At 36.4% G+C, this 19,141-nt stretch overlaps 1 protein-coding gene across 1 annotated transcript in view; it reads left to right on the top strand.

Moving 5' to 3' along the window:
- LOC111414840 (Dpr-interacting protein delta) overlaps positions 1-19,141 on the top strand; it is a 122,383-nt gene that overhangs the window by 88,226 nt on the left and 15,016 nt on the right. The window contains exons 3-5 of the mRNA XM_023046294.2: positions 3,583-3,790; positions 4,847-5,014; positions 15,293-15,421. Coding sequence (XP_022902062.1) covers positions 3,583-3,790; positions 4,847-5,014; positions 15,293-15,421 — 505 coding nt within the window. The remainder of the gene's footprint in view (positions 1-3,582; positions 3,791-4,846; positions 5,015-15,292; positions 15,422-19,141) is intronic.

Here is a 19,141-nt window from a genome sequence, read left to right as displayed (position 1 = left end):
TAGTAATGCCAATTATAGCGTGAAGTTTTCTTTTGTAATGTCAATTATAGTGTGAAGGAATGTTCGGTAAGGTTAGTTTTGTTTACAAACATTAATTATACCATGAAGTTTTCGTTGGCAATTAGTAATGGCAATTATAGCGTGAAGTTTTCTTTTGTAATGTCAATTATAGCGTGAAGGAATGTTCGGTAAGGTTAGTTTTGTTTACAAACATTAATTATATCATGAAGTTTTCTTCGGCAATTAGTAATGGCAATTATAGCGTGAAGTTTTCTTTTGTAATGTCAATTATAGCGTGAAGGAATGTGAGGTAAGGTTAGTTTTGTTTACAAACATTAATTATACCATGAAGTTTTCTTCGGCAATTAGTAATGGCAATTATAGCGTGAAGTTTTCTTTTGTAATGTCAATTATAGCGTGAAGGAATGTGAGGTAAGGTTAGTTTTGTTTACAAACATTAATTATACCATGAAGTTTTCTTTGGCAATTAGTAATGGCAATTATAGCGTGAAGTTTTCTTTTGTAATGTCAATTATAGCGTGAAGGAATGTTAGGTAAGGTTAGTTTTGTTTACAAACATTAATTATACCATGAAGTATTCTTTGGCAATTTGTAATGGCAATTATAGCGTGAAGTTTTCTTTTGTAATGTCAATTATAGTGTGAAGGAATGTTCGGTAAGGTTAGTTTTGTTTACAAACATTAATTATACCTTGAAGTTTTCTTTGGCAATTGGTAATGGCAATTATAGCGTGAAGTTTTCTTTTGTAATGTCAATTATAGCGTGAAGGAATGTTGGGTAAGGTTAGTTTTGTTTACAAACATTAATTATACCTTGAAGTTTTCTTTGGCAATTATACTCTGTTTTTAAACCAGGAGGAGTATTTTAAATTTATTCCCAGATTAACCTTGCACGTGATTGGTTGAATGCGAGGAAGGTTCACACACAGGCAATTTTGAATTTGAAGGTTAGGTTATTGACAATTCGACAGTTTCGTGTCATTATTGTAAATTTTGTGTTCTTAAACCCTTCTTTATTATATTTTGAAATAAATACACTCATAACTTCAATGTTAATTTGTATGTTTAGTGTTGACGATAACAAACGAAAATAAATACAATAATAAGTAAATAAATAAATAATAACAATTATTAATTTAAATTTACCGCACCAGAAAATATCTAGTGATATTTTCTGGTGATTTTTCCTAGTGTAAATCTGACTTTCGCGTTTACTCCTCCTGGTTTAAAAACAGAGTATAGTAGCGCATGAATGTTTTACACTCGATGTTATTTTTGTCAAAATAAATAAATAAGTAGATGTTTATTACAAAATAAAGTTTAATTGTTTCTTTTGTGTCTAGCGCTACTTGATATTTGGACAAAAATAACATCGAGTGTAAAACATTCATGCGCTACTAGATTAAAATGTGTGCTTTTTGATGGGGAAAGAAATGAATTTTTAAGAAAAACAAAATACTATCGTATAAAGAATGTTTTTAGGACCTCAATAATAAAAAAAAATTTTGGCATTCCATTTAAAAAAAAAAATGTTGACAGTCGCCATTTTGAAATAATTCTTCCAATTGAAAATGTGGCATCACCATCGTGTAGAGAATGACCCAAAACATATTACTGCCAAATATTTTGAAAGTAGTACCCATAGTGTGGCTAAAAAAAAATAAGGCGCTTACTCTGAATCAGGCTGTATATATATACAGGGTGTTTCATGAAGTTCTCCCGGCACTAGTGGAGCATGTTGTTTAGGTGATTTGTAACAAAAAAGTTCATATGAACATATGTCCGATTCACTTCACTTATTGAGTTATATGAATTTGAAAATAATATTTAAAAATTATGACCCAGCGTAAAATATCTGCATCAGTAAGTATATATATATATATACTGCATCAGTAAAATAAAGTACTTATTGAGGTTACACTTTATTTATTGAGCTACACTTATGCATTTAAAAATAAAGTAATTGCGATAATGTTACTTTTTATTATAATTTGAAAAAATAATTTATTAATTTTAAACATTTTCGAAAATTCCACCTCCTACTTCAATACACTTATCTGCACGCCTGTGAACGGCTCGCGTTGCATTTTTTATCTTTGCACTGTGCTCCTTTATTTGCGTTGCAGCGTCAAAAATTCTTTGGATTAAAGCCTCACGTGTGTCTACTTTTTCTTGATATACTAAATCTTTCATCCAACCCCCCATGTGATAATCCAGAGGATTGAGATCTGGAGATCTGGCTGGCCAAATGTGCGGTCCACCTCGACCGATCCGGCGGTTAGGATAACGTTCATTTAGATGATCGGTGACTCTACGGTAAAAATGAGAAGGAGCTCCGTCGTGTTGCAAATACATTCTTAATCGTCTTTCCAGAGGTACATCCCACAGTAAACGCGGAAGTTTTTCTTCCAAAAATTGCAAGTACCTATAACTTGATCGTACAACATTCCGCACCACAGATTAATGAAAATTACTTTCTATGGTAGCATGAGGGTTAATGTCCGAACATTTATGCAAATTATGGATGTTATTTATGCCATCTCGAGTAAATTGTGACTCATCCGTCAATAAAATGTAGCGGTATAAGTTCCGATTATTATTTAACCACTGACGCCTAGGGAAGTCTTCTGGCTTCAGATGTTGAACACGCTGTAGATGATACGGATGCAGCAGATTTCTTTTTAATGTTCTCCATACCCTGGTATTGGGAATCCCTAAACGTATGGATATCCGTCGCGTACTAATGCATGTTCTCTTCCTCTGCAACATTCTGCTGTGTTGCTCGTTCATACTGCATATGAACGCTCGGAAGTAAACCAGTTTCTCGGAGAGCTTGGAAGGTACTACTAAAAGTCTTCGGCGATGGAACACGCCGATTTGGAAAACGTCGTCGATATTCAATTGAAGCTGCAGTAGCGTTTCCATCGCAATTTCCCAATACAAAAACCATATTAGCATACTCAACAGTCGTAAATTTAAACGGCATTGTACGCAAAATAAAACTCAAATAATTTTAGATTAAACGGCAAGCTTGTCAAATTTAACAGTAAGGTAAATAAGTACTTTATTTTACTAATGCAGTCATAGCACACCTACCCTTTGAGCCGTGCGCTGGGCCATAACGCCATAATTTTTAAATATTATTTTCAAATTCATATAACTCAATAAATGAAGTGAATCGGACATATGTTCATATGAACTTTTTTATTACAAATCACCTAAACAACATGCTCCATTAGTACCGGGAGAACTTCATGAAACACCCTGTATATAAAATTTTCTTACATCACATTTTAAATATTTAAAATGTTGTGATATAAAAAGTGTAGTTGTACAAAATATTCGATGTAAATGGCGATAGAATTGGAGCTCCGGTGGAGCTGGTTTTAAATTATTAAAGAATTAATTCACAATTTACAAGGGCTCTTTTGAAAAACAGCTCACGGCATCCTTTTTGCGTCCGCCGGGATGAGTAACAGCTGCTCCACACCGGCTTAGCCCTGCATTATGTAATACACGCGCTGGAGGACGGCCAATAATTCGCCGTTTTCCCGTTTTCTAGGTCGCTTGGATCCACATCGACAGGCAAATGATACTAACGATACACCGACACGTCATCTCACGTATGCAGAGGTTTAGCGTCTCGCACGATAACGCTAAAACGTGGTTGCTGCATGTAAGCAGCGTCCAGCAGGAGGATCGTGGTTATTATATGTGTCAGGTGAACACCAATCCGATGATCAGCCAAGTTGGATACCTCCAAGTAGTGGGTAAGTACAAGAAAAAAAACTCGAGTCCCAGGACGAAACGATCCTTCTGGCAAACACGATCCGTACCCGGGCCGGGCTCACTGTTTCCGCCGTTATAACGATCTACAAATATAAAAGTGTCACGTGGCTGTTTGCACGCAATTTAGTCTAAACGCAATTTGCTTAAACGTTTCGCCGAATTTAGTCGGTAAACAAGTTCCGGGTTAAACTGTTGATTAAATTTTTTCATGCGCGTCAAAGAGATCCGTGCGGTGAAACACAATTCGACCAACAAAACCTAAACCTTATCATCTTCAAGTAATCGATTTTCAACGACATTCCGAATCACTTTTTTATACACATTTATATTTTTATAACTACTCTATTTGCCGAAATCGGTTAAATCAGTTTCATAATATTATAAAAAAAAATACAAAATAAAAAACTTTGTTGCAATCTCAACAAAACGATTTTTAACTTAAAATAGGCGGTGAATGCGGAAAGAGATGAAACTACAAATCCAATCGGATAGAGTAGAACGTCCGCGAACGTAACTCTTGACTAAAGTTTCAGGAAAGAACCGTTTACAAAGCAACGTTAAACTTTTCTTATTAAATAAGTAAACGCACGTTTCCGTAGTGAATAGAAAGAGGTACAGAAAGCTTAAAGCGCGTACGCGCGGAAACGATATGCAAAATAAAGAGAGTGCAATGTAACTTGACCTTTTCGATAACGCGAAGGCTCGTTTCATCGGTACAGCCATTTATCTAAAATAAACAAGATGGATTTGAACCGTGTTTTTTTAAGAGATTGTTCGCTCTATGTGGATATTTTGTTATAATAGAGTGAAATCCAATGAACGATAAGAATTTAGGAAAATAAATAATGTAATTATTGTTTCTTTTATGTTTGAGAACGTTTTCTATACAGATCTAACTGTTTCTTCGGTCGCTCTCGACGAAAGACTGTTATTTTCGCGTTTCTTTGTTCGCGCACCCCTTTGGTCTTTGAAACATTAAATTACACCGGAACCGTGCGAAGCAATCGATTCAAAACGTATTATCTGTGTTTTTGCAGTACCGCCGAATATATTGGATAGCGAGAGCACGCAATCCACCGTGGCTATAAGGGAGAACCAGAACATCAGCCTGACTTGCAAAGCGGACGGCTTCCCCACCCCCAAAATCATGTGGAGGCGAGAAGATGGTCAGCCCATCACGTTTGAGCGCAGGAAGAAAGCCAAAGGTAACAATTAACGGGTTTACACCCCCAATTCGCTAAATACCTTCACCATCTAGCCTTTTACCGAGCTTCCTGCCGAGCACAAGGCTCTTGTCTATAATTCACTCCTATCGTTGTGTAGTCCTCAAGGAGCAATAACGCAGGCTACCTATTTTGTTATCCTCCCGTTAGCTTAAACGCCATTTAACTTAATTGAAATACTACTCGCGAATGGGAATTCTCCAATAGAAGCTATTAAACCTTGCACCCGCCGACTTCCTACCGTTTTAAACCAAGATAAATAACGTGTATTTAACGGCTTCTTCGCGTTTATGTTCTCGAGAACTAAACTTCACCGGATATCGATGCACATTTTACATCTTACTGTTTATCTTTAAACAACTTTATTTTTTATCAAAAAATCCTCATTAAACATATCCTAAATTAAATCATATCATATATCATACCGCATCAACCATTATTATTATTATTATTATTGCTGCCGGGCTGAGGAGGGCGGCCCCTCTCGTTACCGCGACCTATAAGTTCTATTGTAACTTTAGCCCTCCAAAGATTTAGGGTAATAGATCCTTAATGAACCTTAGTATTGTCCTGAGGTCTTGAACCTTTATGTCGGTAGGTAACAGGGGAGTTTTACCGAAGACGTTGTGCCTTAGACGTCCTCTGGCGACGCAATTGCACAGTATATGTTCAGCAGTTTCTGACTCGTCGTTGCATAGTCGACAAGTTTGATCCTCAGCTTGTCCAATGTGGAAGAGGTGGTATTTTCCGGTCAGCTAGCCTGAGAGCGTTCTTAGATCCCCTTTGCTGAGGCATAAAACCTCTTTGGTTTTGTTTTGCGACGGAGTTATCATACTCTTCGCTTGTCTGTGACCTGGAAGTTCTTTCCAGCGTAAGGCAATCTTTGAAGCCTCCCAGTTGTTGATTATTTGTTTTAGGTGGCTTTTTCGTAGTCCACATCCAGGTTGGGGTCCAATGAAGGGCGTGTTTGCTGCCTCTTTGGCCAGCTTGTCGGCCTTCTCATTGCCCTCAATGTTGCTGTGACCTGGAACCCACCATAGGGTAACATCATTGCCCCTAGCGAGTTCTCTCAGGTTGTTGGTGCACTCTCTGATCTGTGCGGAGCCACACGTGTAGGCCTGAATTGCCTTTAAGGCGGCCCGACTGTCTGTGAAAATGTTTATGGATGCACCTTTTTGTCCCTTCTGTAGGTTCAAAGCGGTGCAGAAGTTTATAGCAAGAACTTCTGCTTGGAAAATTGTTAAGTCCGAGCTGAGGGGCAATTTGATGTGGCTATTTAGTCCACTGATGCCCATGCCTACTCCAGATCTTACTGTCTTTGAAGCATCGGTGTACCAGGCTAGGGCTCCTCTTTTTAGTTGAGGCCCTCCTTTCGCCCAATCATCCCTGCTACTAAATATGACCTTATACGGTTGGTTGAAATTGTATTCCGTCGGTATAAGGTCCGTTTTAATTTCAATCAGGTGATTTAGACATGGGTCTTTGAGGATCTCGAGGTGTCCTCTGAGATTACCCTGCATCAACTTGAGTAAAGAAACTGTTTTCAGTGATAAGGCACTTAAGGCTGCCTCCTTTTGTATATATATGTGGAGTGGTGTGAGACCAAGTAGGGCTTCCAAAGCAGCCGTCGGACAGGATCTCATTGCACCCGTTATGTTAAGACATGCTAACCGCTGGATTTGTGCCAGCTGTTGTTGAGCTGTCTTATGTTTTGTTTTTGGCCACCAAACCAATGAGGCGTAGGCGACCTTCCGCATCAACCAAATCATAGTGTGTTTGATTTGACAGCATGGAAAACAACCAAGTATTTTTCTCGATATTTACGCATCTTAGAGTAAAAAAAAAATGTTGTTAAGAATAAAATTTGCTACAACTTTTATTCTAAAAGTTTTTTTGTAATATGCTCCGAATCCCAAGTATCATTGCAAGTATGCAACCAAATATGCAAATCGCGTATTGCAATACCAATACTGTGATATTGGTTGCATACTTGCAATGATGACGTCGAGTGCGATAATTAATTAACACATTATACAATACTTTGGGCGGCCGAGATTATTTCTTCTATATTATTTACTCGACTTATTTTGACTTTATATTAATTACAGCTTGATCTCTTACTTCGATGCCTTGAATCACTCGAGGTCTACGAGTGTGGGAGCTGATGGAGTTGGTCTCAAACTTCTTCTTCCTATATTGGATATTGTTCTTACTCCTATTACCCACATTTTTAACTTCTCCATTGAACGATCCTCATTCCCTTCAATCTGGAAGGTTGCTCATGTTGTCCCTATACCTAAATCCAAGAGTCCCTCAAGTTTAAATGATTTTCGCCCTATCTCCATTTTATCTGTTCTATCTAAAGCTCTCGAGCGCCTTGTTTATCTACAAGTTCAACAGTATTTACAAGAATTTAACTTGCACAACGACTTTCAATCGGGTTTTTGTAAGGGTCATAGCACGACAACAGCGCTTATTAAGATTACGGATGATATTAGGTATGCTTGCGACAAACGTTGTGTTACCATCCTTGTATTACTTGATTTCAGCAAGGCGTTCGATTCGGTTGATCACGATCTTTTGTTGGCGTCACTAGCTGCCCTTGGATTTACCTCTTCATGTTTATCTTGGTTTCAATCTTACTTTTCCTGTCGTTCCTTGTGTGTGCGTGCTGATTCTGCGCTCTCGTTTGCTTGTGTTATTAAATGTGGTGTACCCCAGGGTAGTGTGTTGGGTCCGTTGCTCTTTTCGATTTTTATTAATGCCGTCACCCACTGTATTTCTTGTAATTATCATGTGTATGCTGATGACCTCCAAATTTACACTACGACAACTATTGATGATTTTCCGGAAGCAATTGCACGTCTTAATCATGACCTTTCCAATATTTTGGATTGGTCCAAACGTTATGGCCTTAAATTAAATACTGCTAAAACTCAAGCAATTGCGTTTGGCAGTCGACCTTTACTGGCAAAGCTGAATAATTTTTCATCCATTCACTTAATGCTTGACGGAGACATTATTCAGCTGTCAGACACGGTTAGAAACCTTGGGGTGGTTATGGATTCTACAATGTCCTGGAAACCTCAAATTCAATCCGTCTGCAGAAAGGTCTATCATTGTTTCCACTCACTGAAAAGTCTCCGTTGCTTCCTTCCTCCCATGATCCGTCGTAATCTTTGTTTTTCCCTGATTTTCCCCCATATTGAACTGCAAAGACTTCAAAACAACTGCATACGGTATATCTTTGATCTCGAGAGATCTCAACACATAACCCCATACCGTAATTATTAAGCTGTCAGAACCGTAGATCGTTTCGTATATTAACTATGTTATATACTGTTCTTCACAATCAAACCCCAAGGTATTTGTATTGTATATTTCAACGCTTGTCGTCGCATGGTTTACCTACTAGATCTCAGTTAGATTCTGTGCTTATGTTCCCGACCCATAGTACCGAGATTTACCATAAATCGTTTGCTGTGCAGGCAGTAACCCTTTGGAATAGTCTACCTACTGAGATCCGTAATATTCCTCACCTTGTAACATTTAAAAACCACCTAAAACGTTATTTATTGGCTCTTCAAGTATCTTCCTGAAAACTTTTTCTTCTCTTCTTCTACTTTGCTTCTCTTCTCTTCTTCTTTTATTCCAGCAACTATCATTATGCACCGTTTTTGGTGACCATAAGTTTAGCATAATGATATAATATAACTTAGTATACTGCTGATTGATTGGGTTGTTTGGAAGATATGTATACATTTTCTTTAATTTGTATTTTTTGTTTCTTATTATGGCAATAAATTTATTTATTATTATTATTATTACTTGATCTCTGATTAAGCCAAGGTCGCTTAGGACCGAAGTTCTACAATTAATACAACCTCGTTTCAAAATTGATCAGCAAACTCTATAGCTCATCTGCTATATAATCTACTTAAAGTTTTTAGATGATTCTTATCATAATGCTGATATTAAATTTTTTTAATATGCAAAATGGGGTATAACTAGCTTTAAATTAAAAGAGATTTGAATGTTAAGTATTTTAATAGTACCAATTTCGGCTGTTAAGTTATCTTCAGGTTAATCTGTATAAAAGAGAACATACCTAAATGACACTTGAACATGTAATGGGTGGGTTTTATGGTAAGAATGACAGTGAAGGTGGGAGGGTCGAGGAGATTCGCGAGGAAATCTCGAATCTAATCGAATTGCTTAATATTGACAACACGTGGCGAGATTCCGAGTGAAATACCGGGATCGAGTCGATAGGAGAAATTCCAGATAGTCTGGTTAATTAAAGGGGACTCCCGTTTCAGTTAAATGTGTACCTACTTACTCGCAATCTGATGTACATTCTTCAACCACGCCGCTATTTATACGCTTAATGGCGCCCTTTTATCTCTCCCCTTTATGCAATTGAATAGAAACATAAGTCTTTAATGTTTTACGTCAGAGGGAAACCCATATTTTTGCGTCTCCGGATCCCTTTTGCAGTTATCGGGTAGGTGCGAATAATAGTCCGTTCTATTTTCATCCGAACTCTACTGCCTTACGAGTTCGAAGAGAATCCGGGGAATCCGGTCGGAAATAAACGTTAGCGTCTGGTGGGAAAGAGAGGAATTGAACTGTACTTTAAATGTATATTGCTCGCCCAAAACGCCCTTGGTTATACCACGCCGTGTTCCCCCTTAACGCAATTAACACTTTTACAATATCGGCCGGACACGGTTGAGCCTTTATTGCGTTACTTCCTACACCCGTGGACCCAAAACATCCGTTTACGTGTCCGATGAAAAGCTAAAAGGTACCATTAGAAAAACCCACCTTCTTTTTTCCGATAACAGCAAATATTTGTAGCGAGAATACTAGAATTATTGAATTTGACTTTCAATTTATAGATAAATAATACAATTAAACCCCATAACGCCGTGTTTTTACCTTTCGAACAGCAATTATTTAAAATTTCAATCGGTGTTTCGGTAATTAATAGTATTTATAGGTTTTATTTAATTATTTGGAACATGAAAGGGAGAATTGTATTTCATCAATTCAATTCTCCTCTATGGAATTTGTTGTGGCTTTAGCTATTATTCTATACCAACTAACAAATATTTCTGATTTTGACCTCGAAGGAATTTAGTTATTTATTCTAATTCGATCTCTATTTGACGAAATTTAAAATCTGTTTTGAGTAACAAAGTCAGTTGTAAAAATGTAACGTCATCCATTCGCTCTGGGCGCAAATTTGATAATTAAAATGGCTATATCTGTTGTGTCACTCTGCGGTTCGGGCGCTAATGAATGTTAATTAAATACGCAATAATTTATTAAGCCGTGTAACAGTTTACGTGCAAAATATCCGAGCAATAAAATCTGATAACGCGTACCGTTTGCTATAGGATCTCGCTTAAAAATGAAAAATTATCGAAGCTCGAAATAGTTTTGATGCTGCATTTTAATATTTTTTATTTTCAACGAACGTACATAGTTTGCGAAATACATATATGGGTAAATATTAATTCGACGGCATCGCTTCGCGTTAGTAGCAAAGTAAAAGTATGGAGATGTGCGCGGTTAATTCTAAATACTTAGTGCGTTTGAAGGGGTTGAGAAACGCAACCCGAGGGAGAGTAAAGGTTTGGCGTGCAAATACAGGAGAGATGTGGGGGTCTCCATACCGCCTTCCTACTAAATATTGCAATAGCTAATCTAGCATTGGGGCTAGAGTGTAACCGAGACTGCGCAGTGCACCATTTCATACACCCCTTATCATTTATGCACATAAAACGCGAGGACGACCGCGCTTTACGCTTTTACGTTTCACACGGAGAATATTTCCCGCCCTTCGATTCGTCCGACAACCACCGATGACCCAAGTTCCGATGCAATTAGCATCTTAAAACCTTAGAAATTTAATTAGGTTTGAAGATTCCCAGAGCGCCACTGCTTTCCGCCTAATAGACACGTCCTCTCTAAGATGGTATATAGTACTCCAAGATAATTATACCACCAGCTTCATCACCCCCAACTGTAGTTTCGCGGGGCTCAACTTCTCCAAAGCTGCATCTCGCATTATGCCTAAACAATAGGGAATTTCATTTCATTTTCCACTCCGATAATAATTAAATCACCTCTCTCTTAAAACTGCTACCAAACTCTATGTTCTAAACTTTTTATCAACTTTACAAATCATCAAATTAATTCTCTTATGATATCAAAAACTAATCTATAATATATATATAATTTAATATACGATTTTTAATAGTAAATGTAAAATTATTTATCTATTTATGCCAGATACTTCAAGTGTGCTCTCTATGTGTTCGAATCCCTAGATTCGTTGCAGGAATTTTGACGTTTTTAATTATAAACGCAGAATTAATTTTCTCAGGGACCAGAAACTACAACAACTTGGAATCAACTTAGATAATTCAAATTGGCCCTTTACTATACTTCCTGTACATCGGCAACTTCAAAATTGAAGTAGGGACGCGAGAAGAATTTTTAAAATGTGCTATTTTTAGCAGAATTTATTTTTTCAAGAATTAGAAATTGTGGCAACCTGAGAATACGCTAAATTAGTCAAGTGTGCTCTACATTATGCTCCCTAGATATCCGAATACCTAGATTTGTCGCAGGAACCATGGGGAGACTTTTTAATTTTTGACGTTTTTAATTATAAACGCAGAATTAATTTTCTCAGGGACCAGAAACTACAACAACTTGGAATTAACTTAGATAATTCAAATTGGCCCTTTACTATACTTTCTTTACATCGGCAACTTCAAAATTGAAGTTAGGGACGCGAGAAGAATTTTTTAAAATGTGCTATTTTTAGCAGAATTTATTTTTTCAAGAATCAGAAATTGTGGCAACCTGAGAATATGCTAAATTATTCAAGTGTGCTCTACATTATGCTCCCTAGATATCTGAATACCTAGATTTGTCGCAGGAACCATGGGGAGACTTTTTAATTTTTGACGTTTTTAATTATAAACGCAGAATTAATTTTCTCAGGGACCAGAAACTACAACAACTTGGAATTAACTTAGATAATTCAAATTGGCCCTTTACTATACTTTCTTTACATCGGCAACTTCAAAATTGAAGTTAGGGACGCGAGAGGAATTTTGTAAAATGTGCGATTTTTAGCAGAATTTATTTTTTCAAGAATCACAAATTGTGGCAACCTAAGAATATGCTAAATTGTTCAAGTGTGCTCTACATTATGCTCCCTAGATATCTGAATATCTAGATTTGTCGCAGGAACCATGGGGAGACTTTTTAATTTTTGACGTTTTTAATTATAAACGCAGAATTAATTTTCTCAGGGACCAGAAACTGCAACAACTTGGAATCAACTTAGATAATTCAAATTGGCCCTTTACTATACTTCCTGTACATCGGCAACTTCAAAATTGAAGTTAGGGACGCGGGAAGAATTTTTTAAAATGTGCTATTTTTAGCAGAATTTATTTTTTCAAGAATCAGAAATTGTGGCAACCTAAGAATATGCTAAATTGTTCAAGTGTGCTCTACATTATGCTCCCTAGATATCTGAATATCTAGATTTGTCGCAGGAACCATGGGGAGACTTTTTAATTTTTGACGTTTTTAATTATAAACGCAGAATTAATTTTCTCAGGGACCAGAAACTGCAACAACTTGGAATCAACTTAGATAATTCAAATTGGCCCTTTACTATACTTCCTGTACATCGGCAACTTCAAAATTGAAGTTAGGGACGCGGGAAGAATTTTTTAAAATGTGCTATTTTTAGCAGAATTTATTTTTTCAAGAATCAGAAATTGTGGCAACCTGAGAATATGCTAAATTATTCAAGTGTGCTCTACATTATGCTCCCTAGATATCCGAATATCTAGATATGTCGCAGGAACCATGGGGAGACTTTTTAATTTTTGACGTTTTTAATTATAAACGCAGAATTAATTTTCTCAGGGACCAGAAACTACAACAACTTGGAATTAACTTAGATAATTCAAATTGGCCCTTTACTATACTTCCTGTACATCGGCAACTTCAAAATTGAAGTTAGGGACGCGAGAGGAATTTTTTAAAATGTGCGATTTTTATCAGAATTTATTTTTTCAAGAATCAGAAATTGTGGCAACCTGAGAATATGCTAAATTATTCAAGTGTGCTCTACATTATGCTCCCTAGATATCTGAATACCTAGATTTGTCGCAGGAACCATGGGGAGACTTTTTAATTTTTGACGTTTTTAGTTATAAACGCAGAATTAATTTTCTCAGGGACCAGAAACTGCAACAACTTGGAATCAATTTAGATAATTCAAATTGGCGCATTACTTACTTCCTGTACATCGGCAACTTCAAAATTGAAGTTAGGGACGCGAGAGGAATTTTGTAAAATGTGCGATTTTTAGCAGAATTTATTTTTTCAAGAATCAGAAATTGTGGCAACCTGAGAATATGCTAAATTGTTCAAGTGTGCTCTACATTATGCTCCCTAGATATCCGAATATCTAGATATGTCGCAGGAACCATGGGGAGACTTTTTAATTTTTGACGTTTTTAATAATAAACGCAGAATTAATTTTCTCAGGGACCAGAAACTACAACAACTTGGAATCAATTTAGATAATTCAAATTGGCGCTTTACTATATTTCCTGTACATCGGCAACTTCAAAATTGAAGTTAGGGACGCGAGAAGAATTTTTTAAAATGTGCTATTTTTAGCAGAATTTATTTTTTCAAGAATCAGAAATTGTGGCAACCTAAGAATATGCTAAATTGTTCAAGTGTGCTCTACATTATGCTCCCTAGATATCTGAATACCTAGATTTGTCGCAGGAACCATGGGGAGACTTTTTAATTTTTGACGTTTTTAATTATAAACGCAGAATTAATTTTCTCAGGGACCAGAAACTGCAACAACTTGGAATCAACTTAGATAATTCAAATTGGCGCTTTACTATATTTCCTGTACATCGGCAACTTCAAAATTGAAGTTAGGGACGCGAGAAAAATTTTTTAAAATGTGCTATTTTTAGCAGAATTTATTTTTTCAAGAATCAGAAATTGTGGCAACCTGAGAATATGCTAAATTATTCAAGTGTGCTCTACATTATGCTCCCTAGATATCCGAATACCTAGATTTGTCGCAGGAACCATGGGGAGACTTTTTAATTTTTGACGTTTTTAATAATAAACGCAGAATTAATTTTCTCAGGGACCAGAAACTACAACAACTTGGAATTAACTTAGATAATTCAAATTGGCCCTTTACTATACTTTCTTTACATCGGCAACTTCAAAATTGAAGTTAGGGACGCGAGAGGAATTTTGTAAAATGTGCGATTTTTAGCAGAATTTATTTTTTCAAGAATCACAAATTGTGGCAACCTAAGAATATGCTAAATTGTTCAAGTGTGCTCTACATTATGCTCCCTAGATATCTGAATATCTAGATTTGTCGCAGGAACTATGGGGAGACTTTTTAATTTTTGACGTTTTTAATTATAAACGCAGAATTAATTTTCTCAGGGACCAGAAACTGCAACAACTTGGAATTAACTTAGATAATTCAAATTGGCCCTTTACTATACTTTCTTTACATCGGCAACTTCAAAATTGAAGTTAGGGACGCGAGAGGAATTTTGTAAAATGTGCGATTTTTAGCAGAATTTATTTTTTCAAGAATCACAAATTGTGGCAACCTAAGAATATGCTAAATTGTTCAAGTGTGCTCTACATTATGCTCCCTAGATATCTGAATACCTAGATTTGTCGCAGGAACCATGGGGAGACTTTTTAATTTTTGACGTTTTTAATTATAAACGCAGAATTAATTTTGCCAGAAACTGCATCAACTTTAGATAATTCAAATAGGCTCTTTGCTATACCTCAGGAACCATAAATTGCAACAACCTAGGATTACCTAGGATAGTCCATGTAGTAAGCTCCCTACCTATTGATACTTCCAGATTTTCCGTACTGGCGAGTATCAATTTTCTGAATAAATTGATAAGATTCCTAACACACTTGATGCTCCCAGAATTGTTATAGGGAGAGATGTAAATTTGATGTTCAATAGAAACATAATAACAATAATCTTGAAATAGAAGTAATCAATATAAAGGGTTTGCTAAGACGTAGTTAGGTAAAATTTGCTGGAATAATTACTCAGGATTAATTTGGTAATTAGTGTCCAAAGTAATATTGGATCGCGACAACCGGTATAACGTATGTACTGAGTAGATTTATTGTTTTCAGTGAACGTCTACGACGGGGAACAGCTAAATTTGACTCGTATCAGCAGGACAGAAATGGGAGCATATCTATGCATAGCTACAAACGCGGTGCCGCCATCTGTGAGCAAGCGCATCATCGTCGACGTGGAATGTAAGTAGACGTATTTTTTTGCCTGTACGGTAATCCCTTTGATATGTAAAATGGGAAACTGTTCCGAATGGATGGCCGCAACATTTGTATAAATATCATTTTCTTTTAATTCAAAATGTGGGTGCGAAGAAAATGAAGGTAGAGGTAATCGTCTTACCTGCGGGATAAAATTGTAATTCATAGGGTGTTGTAAGTAAGGGTAGAGGGTAAGTAGATTAGGATGTACCCGGATAGTTCCGCAGGTCAGTAAATCATTATGAGGCCGCTAATTCCATTTCAACCATTCTCAATTCATCCACACGAAACTGAAGCCACTAAATTATAATAAACTCGGGCGGCGCAGCGGTTTTCCAACTCGGACGTGAAAAAATTACGGTTTCACGGCATCCCACAGAACCGCTTTTGCCTCTCTATCCACAATCCGCGCACGCATTTTCCCCGAATTCACCCTACACTGCACTTTCCATTATTCCATCGCGCAGTAAGACCGAGGAAATTAGTTTAGCGACCTTGTTTCTAGTCTTCCCCTCGAAAACATATTTAATATAACTTCACCCTCTCGCTAATTAAAATCTTATCTGGTTTGTTTGCGCGGCGCAAACCGATAGCGCTCTCTCATCGCGAGAGCAGATTCCTGCGGTCGCAGACGTCACGCACGAGGCATAATTAGGTATTCGGTGTTGAAATAGTGTACATATTTTCGGGTTAACAGGTTCGTCGGAATGCATTAATACGACGACTGCCAACAAGTGAATGCTTCTACTCTATTGTCCGTTCCGACCCCGGGACCGCCATTAGACTGCATGCCGAAGCTTTATTGAAAATCTATAAACAATTTGAATAACTTCGAACCGAGAAAACGATCTCTGAAAGCTATAAAAATATTATTTGCTCCTATACTCTTCATACTTTTCTTATTAAATCACCTATACAAGATTAACGTTTATTAAAATTAAACGAAAATGCATTAATTATCGTACCATTATGCAACCAATATTACAGTACTGGTATTGCAATACGCGATTTGCGTATTTGGTTGCATACGTCGGGTACGATAATTAATTAACACACTGTAGAATAAATTAGTGATTCGTAGAGATGAAGTAAAAGGATAGGAAGAAATGTATAAAAAAGGGTTGGTTTAGAGTAAGTAGGGTAATTGGTAACAAATTCCTCCTTCAGCTGCAGGTAGCAGGAGAGTGTAAATTTCAAACTCGAAGGAGTAAAAAAGGTAGTAACATTAATTTAAAAGGTTACAGGAAATTACCGTAATGGGGCCGCTATCGTGGTGAAAATTTAAAATTCCTTAGTACCCCCGAGAACTAAAAGTAATTGAGCGTTGCGCAAAACGAATAAAATTATATTATTTAACTAGTTAATGAGTGTACTTAGGCGTTTTTTTTCTTGGGTGCGCGGTTGAGAATTTTAAAGTCACTTGGAAAGTCGGCGCTAATCCATTCGACTTCCATCGGAAACGGTCACAACTTGTATAGTTTGTAATTCAAAAGAGACGTCGCTGTATGTAAAACGGGGGTGTTTCTCTTTTAGTTGCGCGTCGTAAAGCGACCGGACGACAGCACCGTATTTAAAGTGTTAATTATATAAAATCATTAAAAAAACATGAGCCAGTTAATTGCAATTCTGGATACACGGTTACAAGCCGTTTAAAAAATTTATTGTTATTTTATTGCCTTAATTTCCCATTTCGAAAGGGTAGAGAAAAATATGTATTTTATAGATGGATTCGCGATTTTCTGAACTTGAGAAGGTAATACCACGAGAAAATAATATCTTTGACGTCGAAACATGCAAACTGGATTAAGTTTTCTTCAGATATCAAAGGTAATAAGGTAGAAAAGAGGAAAGAAACGGAAATCTGAGTGCCTCGTCAACGTTATAGGATTATGCAAATTTATGCGCGACATGTAGGGCTGTCTGTCGCAGCTTTTGACAATCCCATCGATACATTATAAACAAAGGGATATCACCAGCTTTTATTGAGACCATAAAATATTGCCTTTTCTTTCGTTTCAACGAATATACATTTCCAGCATTTCGTATTTATATACAGTTCGACGACATTTTTCTTTTTTTTTCATTTCTCTACTTTTGCTTTTTTAATTTTGTTTTAATCTCGATCTGCCCGAGAAATAATTTGAGATTCTTAAACTCAACTGCAGCGTGTGTTTTCTATTTCTGGAAAAGGCGGCGGCACGCGATCGATTCTTGGGTTGCAAGTAAAATAAATAGTACTATCTAGACAAGTTGCACGAGAATGCGAACAAGATGTATTTTTCAATATGGCGACTTTTCCCGTACGAGAGAATATAAATTTCCCTTAAACTTCGACCCACTCGATCGTGCCCCTTTACACAAATTGTCCACGGCAAATCGCTCCCAATTTTTATTAATCCACGACCAAGTTCTTTGAGTTATACGTAAAGTTTTTTCGACAGGTATAGAAATTTATCCCATAATTCAAAATCACACGAAAACTTCGATTTCGCGGTCAGATTATCCACGTTAGAATATATTCATTACTCAATTCCCTTTTCCTCCAGAAACAATTTATTTCGCAAAGTACCCCACTTTACGAAATAAAACTTCTACACCTTTTAAACAGTTAATCGTTTAATTCTTTCGTTCTCCCAGGTTAGTTACACTCGATAATCAGTTAACACCGGTCCGGATTTCGTTCTATTTGCGGTAATTAAATGTTTAATTAAACGATTGTTAATTATCCCTATCGTATTAAACAGTAGTTTGTTGTACAATCGATACGTTACCAAATTAATTTTGCATCTACTGCGCGATTTACCATATTATTATGCGTTTATATATTGACTCGTTGACATTTAAACTTACTACGTTTATACGTTTGTTTGATATTCCCCATCATTTTACATACTATGTCAATATAATCTCATATTATGTTATCTAGTAATAACACATCCTCTATATTCATATTCAATTTACCTCGTTGGTTTACTTTTTTTTGAACGCAATCATTTTTGTTGTGCTTATCTAAGATATCCTTGCTTTTTCAACATCTAAATACAAAGTAATAATCTAGAAACTTGTGATTCTGAAATTTTACAATTCCTAAACCAAAACACTTAACCTTTAACTACACGCGCCCACTATTAACCACCACTATTAAAATACCAACATTTAATTTATTTAGAGTAAGACACTAAGTTAAGCTATTTCCTGATTTATTTTTAAGAAAGAACATTATCAAAACTCGTTTTGAAATAATACAAAAATTTAAAAAAAATCTTATAATGTAGGTAAAAAAAACGAATTAAAAAACAAGAAACAAAGACCACTGGAAGCTGTTTTAATTAACCTTTATTCACTATTTCCGGAAACTTGTTGGTCATTCTTGCACGTTGGACAGGTAACAGTAGTAACAGCATGTTCTTTGCACACCGGCTGGTTGCATATACTCCGCAACAAAAACACCTTTTCCGTACTTTTGCTGGCGGTTCTTCGTCACATTGCTTCAAAGGCCTTTTGTATTTCGAGAGAAAAACCTGTGTATCAGATGGTAAACTTTTGACTTCTGCCCTTTCTTCCAGGTAAGGTTTCATCAAAGACATTGCTAACGCCTTTAGATATTCTCTTCTGTATTTGTGCGGATTTTCAGTATGATTGGCATTGTACAGGATCTGACTATTTATACCTCCTATGTTCAGCAGTTGAAAAAAGACAAGTAAT

This window comes from Onthophagus taurus, chromosome 8 (genome assembly GCF_036711975.1).
Source record: "Onthophagus taurus isolate NC chromosome 8, IU_Otau_3.0, whole genome shotgun sequence".
NCBI classification, from domain to species: Eukaryota; Metazoa; Arthropoda; class Insecta; order Coleoptera; family Scarabaeidae; genus Onthophagus; species Onthophagus taurus.
This window is presented reverse-complemented; position numbering and strand designations above follow the sequence as displayed.